Source organism: Ruditapes philippinarum, unplaced genomic scaffold, assembly GCF_026571515.1.
Source record: "Ruditapes philippinarum isolate M1 unplaced genomic scaffold, ASM2657151v2 ctg1103_1_1_1_1, whole genome shotgun sequence".
In the NCBI taxonomy this organism is placed as follows: Eukaryota; Metazoa; Mollusca; class Bivalvia; order Venerida; family Veneridae; genus Ruditapes; species Ruditapes philippinarum.
The window spans coordinates 55236-63218 of NW_026858865.1; the positions used below are offsets into that span (position 1 = coordinate 55236).

General features: G+C 33.4%; 1 protein-coding gene across 1 annotated transcript; it reads left to right on the top strand.

Moving 5' to 3' along the window:
- LOC132754518 (sodium/calcium exchanger regulatory protein 1-like) lies at positions 1 to 7939 on the top strand. The gene is made up of 4 exons (XM_060745161.1): positions 1 to 164; positions 5687 to 5859; positions 6725 to 6826; positions 7780 to 7939. The coding sequence occupies exons 1-4, from the start codon at positions 98 to 100 to the stop codon at positions 7828 to 7830; spliced, it is 393 nt and encodes a 130-aa protein (XP_060601144.1). The 5' UTR covers positions 1 to 97; the 3' UTR covers positions 7831 to 7939.
- The last annotated feature ends 44 nt before the right edge of the window (positions 7940 to 7983 follow it).

The following is a 7983-nucleotide window of genomic DNA, read 5'->3' on the forward strand; positions in this document are numbered from 1 at the left end:
TTATCAGTAATATAACTAACTCAGAAGTTAATCTGTCGCTGTTACAGAGAGACGTTTGTCGATACTCGTGCAACATTTCAATCTCCGACCAAAAAAAATGGCACTTGTAGGAAAATGGGAGTATGTTTCGGCGGACAACTTGGACGGCTATATGGAGGCTGCAGGTAGGAATCTTATTGTTGAAACAAATATTGTTGTTGTTTTTTATTCTTTTAAATTACACTCACTGCCAGTTGTTCAAAATTAAAAAATTAAAAATCTTATGATAAAAATCAAAATATTTTTATTTTAATAAAGATAAATTGTATGAAATTATATTTTAATATAGTTTGTTAATTAAACTTATTGATATAATTACTAAAGTTCAAATTGTAAAATTATTTAATTTTTAAGTAGTCTAGGGGTGGTTTAAGATGTTCAGTTTCAAATATTGTCAGTTTCGAAATTTGTTTGAAAATTTGTATACATTGGAATTAAACCCATTTTTTGTCACTGAAGATTTAATGGTCCAAGCCATTTTTGTGTGATTAAATGACAGTGTGAAATGACCGTATATATACATGAATTAATCTTCATATCTGGGAGAGAATATGTAGCCATGTTATATAATGTTTCTCTTATGATATTGAATAATTACCAATACCTAGTGAAAAAACTAGGATAAAACTAATGAATGTATGAAACATTTCTGTGCTTTCATATTAAATCGTGGCAAATACATATAAACTTCAATTTCTTTTACGAAAAGTGTTTGCATCTATTTGTAATGTACCTGTGTAGGATCAAGCAGGGCTTAAGATGTTATTTCACTACTTTCCGGTTAATATGAACAATGTATCTGCTCTTTCATATCATAGCAGTATAAATTTTCACCTTCGGCAAAAGCATGTTCGCTATAAGTGTTAGTTCGATATAGCCGTGTTCGTTGAAACATAAATTACGCGTAGAGATTTTGCAAATCATTTATACTGTAAAGTATGAGATGATAAAGAAACTGAATATTTCAATGAAAGATATGTTCATGTATGATATGATAAAGATATGGTATATTCACATGGTACAGGACGGTGTTATCAACGGGGATTGGTTTGATCCCCATCTTCATACAAACGTGATTGAGAACAATCCCTCTGTTATACTCTAAATACTCTATCTATATATTCAAAGGTACTTAATTTTATTCAAATAAAAAACATGTTTTATCAACGAGCCATGTTTTATCAGAATATTACGATTAGTTTACTATTAAGCTTGTCAAATCTGAACTATTTACTTTCTTTTTCTTACGAACTTTGAATGCTAAAGCAAATCAAATCGAACTGTATGTTATCACCAAAACGTAACTTTATTAAAATGTATGAATACTAGTCTTAAAGAGCACGTGTTTGAAAGTAGTTCTTGCAGTAGATAACGTTTTCAGGTTTGTACATGAGATCGTTTGTCAATTTAGCGTTTGGGCATGAATGAAAACATTTTACAAGTGTCCGCACTTGATATACTTGTCTAATGGGTTTTTATCGATTAAATTTCATTCATTTATTTGAAAAAGGAAAAACAAGGTTAACATTGACAATATGCCTTAGAGAGTAAAGAATTCCCTTTGCATGGTTACAGACGGCGTCTTAATGCTAACTGTTATAGTAATATAGTAAACTTAACTCGTGTGAAATTCTGGGATCTCTCGTAAATAAATATAACTACAATGTACTTCTAATTCAATATATTTCTGTGTGGCCGGCCAAAAAATATATATATAAAAGAAATAAAAAAAATATTTGCTGACAACAGCTATTTTACGAACTTAAGCGTCTGGGTCACACCCGGGGTATCTGATGATGAAATGATTGCACACAACGCGTCGAAAAGAGATAACGCTGCAAGTTAGACAGTTTACGTGACCTTGAATGAATTATAAACTGGGTATTTCTTGTGACTAACCCGTTTATATGACCGGATATGTTATCACTGGCATTATCAGAAGAACTGTAAAATAAAGTTATTTTCCCGCTCAGATCAATTGCATGCATTAATATTTGCTCCGATGTGAACGATAAATACAAAATGTCAGACAGTCGTATCTTCATATATACAAGTTCAGAGAAAAGATTCAAAACCACAAATATTGTAGTAATGTGACTTCTAAGTGACACTATTATTTTACTCCGGAAAGTAATCATAATATGCATCCGTGAGAAACTAGACAACGACATTGTCGTCTGAAAACGTTATCTTACTTGTTCATTCGCTATAGTAGGCCTACTATATAGAGATTTTTTTTTGCGCTCTTAATAATAGTAATAATAATAATAATAATAATAATAATGATGATGATGATGATTATAATAATAATAGGGTTAGGCTACTTAAAGTCAGCAAGAGTTTGATTTCACATCTCTCTATTCAGAGAAATGTTCATCGCAAGTCTCTTTATTATCGGACTAATTAACAGAGCCATTCATCATTGAAATGACCGGAATTCACAAGTATGTAAAAACATGCACCGGGCAAAAGATTCATACTTTAATCATGATTTTTCGGCAGTTTCCGTTAGTTTTACAATAAAGACGTTTTTATGCCCCCGAGGGCATAATATAATCGCTCTGTCCGTCTGTCCCACTTCATTCATGTCCGGACTGTATCTTTGACATACATTGAGGGATTTTGAAATAACTTGCACAAATGTCTACCACATCAAGACGATGTGTCGCGTCCAAGAACCACGTCCCTACCTCAAAGGTCAAGGTCACACTATCATTTTGAAGTTTCACATTATCGCAAATAAGAGTAAATAGGTACACACAATCGTGTCCGGTGTGTAACTTTTGCCATGCATGGAAGAATTTTAGAATAACTTTGCATAAATGTCTACAACATCAAGACGATGTGTCGCGTCCAATAAGCACGTCCCTAATTCAAAGGTCAAGGTCACACTACCATTTTGAAGTTCACTTTATCACAATTAGAGTTTTTAGGTACACACATTCGTGTCCGGGCTGTAACTTTGTCATGCATTGAAGCATAAATGTCTACCACATCAAGACGACATGTCGCGACAAAGACCCATGTCCCTACCTTTAAGGTCAAGGTCACAATTATAGTTTGAACGTACTCATTCGAGAAGAGTTTGAAGATATACATTCATGTCCAGACTGTAACTTTGTCATGCATGGAAGGATTTTAAAATAACTTGGCCACACCAAGACAATGTGTCGCGGCTAAAAAAGGCTCATGTCCGTCTGTTCGTGTGTCCCAACTTACACAACAATCATATCTAGACTGTAACTTTGTCATGCATTGAGGGATTTTGAAATAATTTGGCACAAATGTCTATCTCATAACATTTTGTCGCGTCCAGGAACAACGTCCCTTCTTCAAAGGTCAAGGTCACACTTGTATTCAAAGGTCAAGGTCACGCTTGTATTTTGAAGGTTCATGCTATCACAATTAGAGATTTCAGGTACAATAATACAAAGAACAATATTTAGCAATTAGTTACTTTCATTCTGTTTTCTTTTCATAATACCTGCATGCTTAAGAAACCTTTTCGGGGGCATTCGTCACTTGGATGACAGCTCTTGTTGCCTATTATCATTGTACAACGGAGAGGATCGAAAAAGTACCATTTGGTCGTTCTTATTGAAACTAACAGAATTTTTCAATGAAGTTATCTAAAGTTTGACTTTAAACAAACTTGTACTTTGCTATCACGTGTATCTAAAATGTTGAGAAGTTGTCCTTTGTAGTCAAACCACCATGATTATAATTTGATCAATGTTTCATTATCTGTGATAAGATACTCTATCTGCCACTCAAACACACCTTTCATTGATAAATGTTTATTTTTAAAAACCAATTTATCTCTACCATGTTTAATAGGTTAGAATGTCATCGATTGTTTTGTTAATTTTTATCAAATTTAAAGATAATTTGCAAAATTTCCGTCACATGGCGAGGGTAAATCCCAGATTAGAATCACGCGGTACTTTGTCAGTTGCTGTCAAATTCGTCATTGGACATATTTTTTTCCCTATTAATTTGTATGCAGTGCAGGGTAATATAAATTTAAAACATTTAATTGTCAGAATGAAAAATATGTAAAAAAAACTTTTTATACACATAGACCTCTCCTAGTATTGGCCAGTGACCTCACGTAGGTCTTGATAAATTTGATATCAAAAATTAAATATTGGTCTCCAAAAAGTATTGCAACTTTTTCCCGGTGCTTTTTTCTGTGGCTTTTTTATTATAATCGTAGTTTAATAATTGTTGTAATAGGCAGTGCACATATTTACTTCATTGGAACCTCTCGCCAATTACCAAAGTACAAAGTATATAACAGAAAGGGTAAAATTCTGATTGTGCTTAAACCAAATACAAATAGATCAATGTACGCGTTATGATAATAGAATAATTGATATATAACCGAGATCAGACCTTCAGTACTTGAAAAGCAAAGTTCGCCGGCAGGATAATAAACCCATTGCCTATTATAAGAACTAATTTGTTATAGTAAGCCGAAATTATCTCGACCTTGGCTTCCTAATGTTTACATTTCCTGCAAATGATACATTCGTTTTCACTCATTTAGATAATCTGGCCCAGTGTGGAAGTTTATTCATTTTGACTAACTGCACAGCAATTCATTTACGTGGTTTTGCATACGCATAATCGGCAAACATTTTTACTGTACAATGTGAACAAATACATGTAAATGGAAACATTCACCATAATAACGAAAACAGTCACAAAACAAACAAGAAATTTATCGGAGGATATGAAACAATACATTATTTACTCGGCCTTATGTATGATACTAGTATTATATATATCTACGGTCAGTGTGACCGAGCACACAATTACTTTAATTATTACGATGTTTATACAGCTACCTGGGTCATTGCCTTAAATTAATTAACTGAGCGACTATGTGTCAAGAAGAGGCCAGTCTTCCTAATACATGTATATATCAGTAGCGGATCTTGTTATTCAAGTATATGAGGCGAGGTAAAATGGTCAAGAATTCATTGCATTTCAAAAATAAATACAAGGATCTCAGTATATGAAACTAAATATTCTTAAAATGAATTTGCATCTCGAATTTTCTTTACTAAAATTGGCATGAGAACTGTTCTGTTCCTGTTATTTACCCCCAAAGAAAGCAAAAATGAAATCAAAGTTAACATATGATTTTATTAATCCTTGTGTGGTTATTTTCTTCATCTCAGTCAGTTTTATCAGCAATATATACTGCCCTCGGACAAATATAGTTTTAGTAGTATACGATTATAATATCAGTTTAGTATATACAAGGAAGTAGATTTTATAGAACTCGTTGATATGATACACATCTCCATGATTGGGATTAGTATTTATGACCTTTGTTATAACAAGTTTAGTTCTCACATATCTGGACATCACTCCTAATCATATACAGCTCAGCTTCCTTTATATCAAATTACGCTATTTATGAATAAAAAGGTCAAACGGTCACTATGTACTAATATTAAGGCCAAATAATTTTTTCAAGTGGTTGGTTGTCTTCAGTGACCGTATGCTTGTTCTAGAACACACGTGCAATTACTTATAAAGCCTCATGTGTAAATTATGTATTTATATGCACAAGAATGTGAAAAATAAAATGTGTTCAATTTCTCCTATCAGTAATATCTTATAAATAATTTTGCAGCGGTACCTGAAAACTTAAGAGAGGTAGCAAAGAAAAGCATCCCTACTTTAGAAATTTCAAACGCTGGTGACTCGTGGACAATCAAGACCACAGTGAGTGACAAGGTCAAGGACACAACGTTCAAGGTCGGAGAGGAGTTCGATAGCGTCTCATTAACAGGACAGCCGCTTAAAGTAAGTATCGTCTGCTTACGTTATTTTTGTTTATTCTGTTGTCATGACAGCACGGTAGTTACTTTAGAAACTGTTTGTATGGTATGCACGGGGGATTATAACAAGGTGGGGAGGAATGAAGTGGTCCAGTGTTGGAAAACGAGCTTATTATGGGTTGCCAGATAAGATCGATACCCGATATATATCAGCAGGATCGATATCTATAATAGGTTATTAGCATTCCGATAACTGTTAAATGCGTATACTTTCATTAAAGATATAAACTAGCTCACATTTGACATTTGAAAATATTGATAATAACTACACAGTCTTTTTATTAAATACAAGATAAACATGTTTTGACCTCACACAAAGTAAAATATGTTAATATGTTTTGCTTAAAAGCCTAGACCCACTATGAATATGAGCCGCGTCACGACAAAACGAACATAGTGCGTTTGCGACCAGCATGGATCCAGACCAGCCTGCGCATCCGCGCAGTCTGATCAGGATCCATGCTCTTCGCTATCAGTTTCTCTACTTGAAAAAGGGTTGGTAAGCGAACAGCATGGATATGCTGGTCGCAATCGCACTATGTTGGTTTTGTTGTGACGCGGCTCATATATAGTGTCATTAAAAAAAAACGGCAGTTTTTTTTTAAGAAAGGACAAGCTTTACTTGACTCGCAATAAAGAAAGCAGGTTCCCATACATAGTTTGTAGGTTCTTTTATCTAAATAAGACATATTCATTAAGAATTTTATAGATTTCAATAAATTTCTGCAATAAAAATATTTCACTGAAAGACGATCATAGTGTATATTTAAAAACAAAAAACACATGTCTATTACAATTGTGTAATTCAGATTTTGTTTAATTGTTTACAGTGTACGGTTGCCATGGAGGGCGAGAAAATGGTAGAGACACAGAAAGCTGGCGACGTTTCCGTGATTGTTACACGAGAAAAAGTTGGCGATCAGCTGATCTCGGTATAATATTACATCCTATTATAATAACATTACTAACACTTTTATCGACACTTACAAAAATAATAAAACACTAATGCTACCAGTAAAATTCTAGGCTAAAATTAATATCGAAATTACGAATTCTAGAAACGGACAATTCTGAGTTACAAGCGTAAAAATCCTTTCCGCTGAATGAATGCATGTGAATGAACAATAGAGTTTCATTTTTAATCTTCTTGAACTTCTTTTACATAGCTTCTCTAACGCTTTCCATGCTTTATTACTTAAATGGACTTGTCTATCTTTCAATATAAACAAAAAATTTAACAGTTTTAAGGGAAATTTCCAAAATATGTTCTAACTAAATAGCGAACGGCTCAGACCCTGGTCGATCGGCCTGGCTTTGCTTGATGGTCTTCGCTGGTCGCATGGGTAGATTCTGTAACCTCCGATGGGCTGAATATTAATTGTATGGGCTTCAAAAAGACACGTGCGGAAACTAACAGAGAACAACGTGCCCTGAGAAATCTTTTTTACCTTAACATATCTTACATCATCACTGCTGAGTCAGTGTTCTGTTTACATTTTCAGTCTACAACACAGATATTTGTAAGTGTAATACCAACAGAGTGAAAGCGTTCAAACATTAAGTTTTCGTAAATCGTGTTTACTCTTACATCATTAAATAACGATTGAATTTTCCCGTCGTTAAGTACCCAAAATTGTTCAATTTAACTAATAGTTCAAAAATACAACTCTAATTACCTCCCTTGCCGTTCTGGTGATAAATTCCACATACCATTTCACTGACCCATATGTTAACAGTGCGTGCTTGTATATAAGTGCAAATATTTGACAGAAATGAAGGTGACAAAAGAATTGTTATTTCCTTTTTTTAAGCCGAAAAAAACTCATAAAAATTGTATGGAAATGTTAATATGTTGTTCCTTCATTTCTTTTTTATTCTTTTTCAGACGATGACCCTTGGAGGACAGACAGCCACAATCACATTCAAGTCAGCATAATAAAGTGTTTCTATAGCAACATAGTGCAGTATTTAAAAACATTTCCGGTTAATATTTTGCAGGTTTTCATTTTGCTTTGTTTGATAAATAAAAATAACTATAAAAAAAGCATTAAGTGTTTTGTTTATCAAACCAGTATTACATGAACATAAA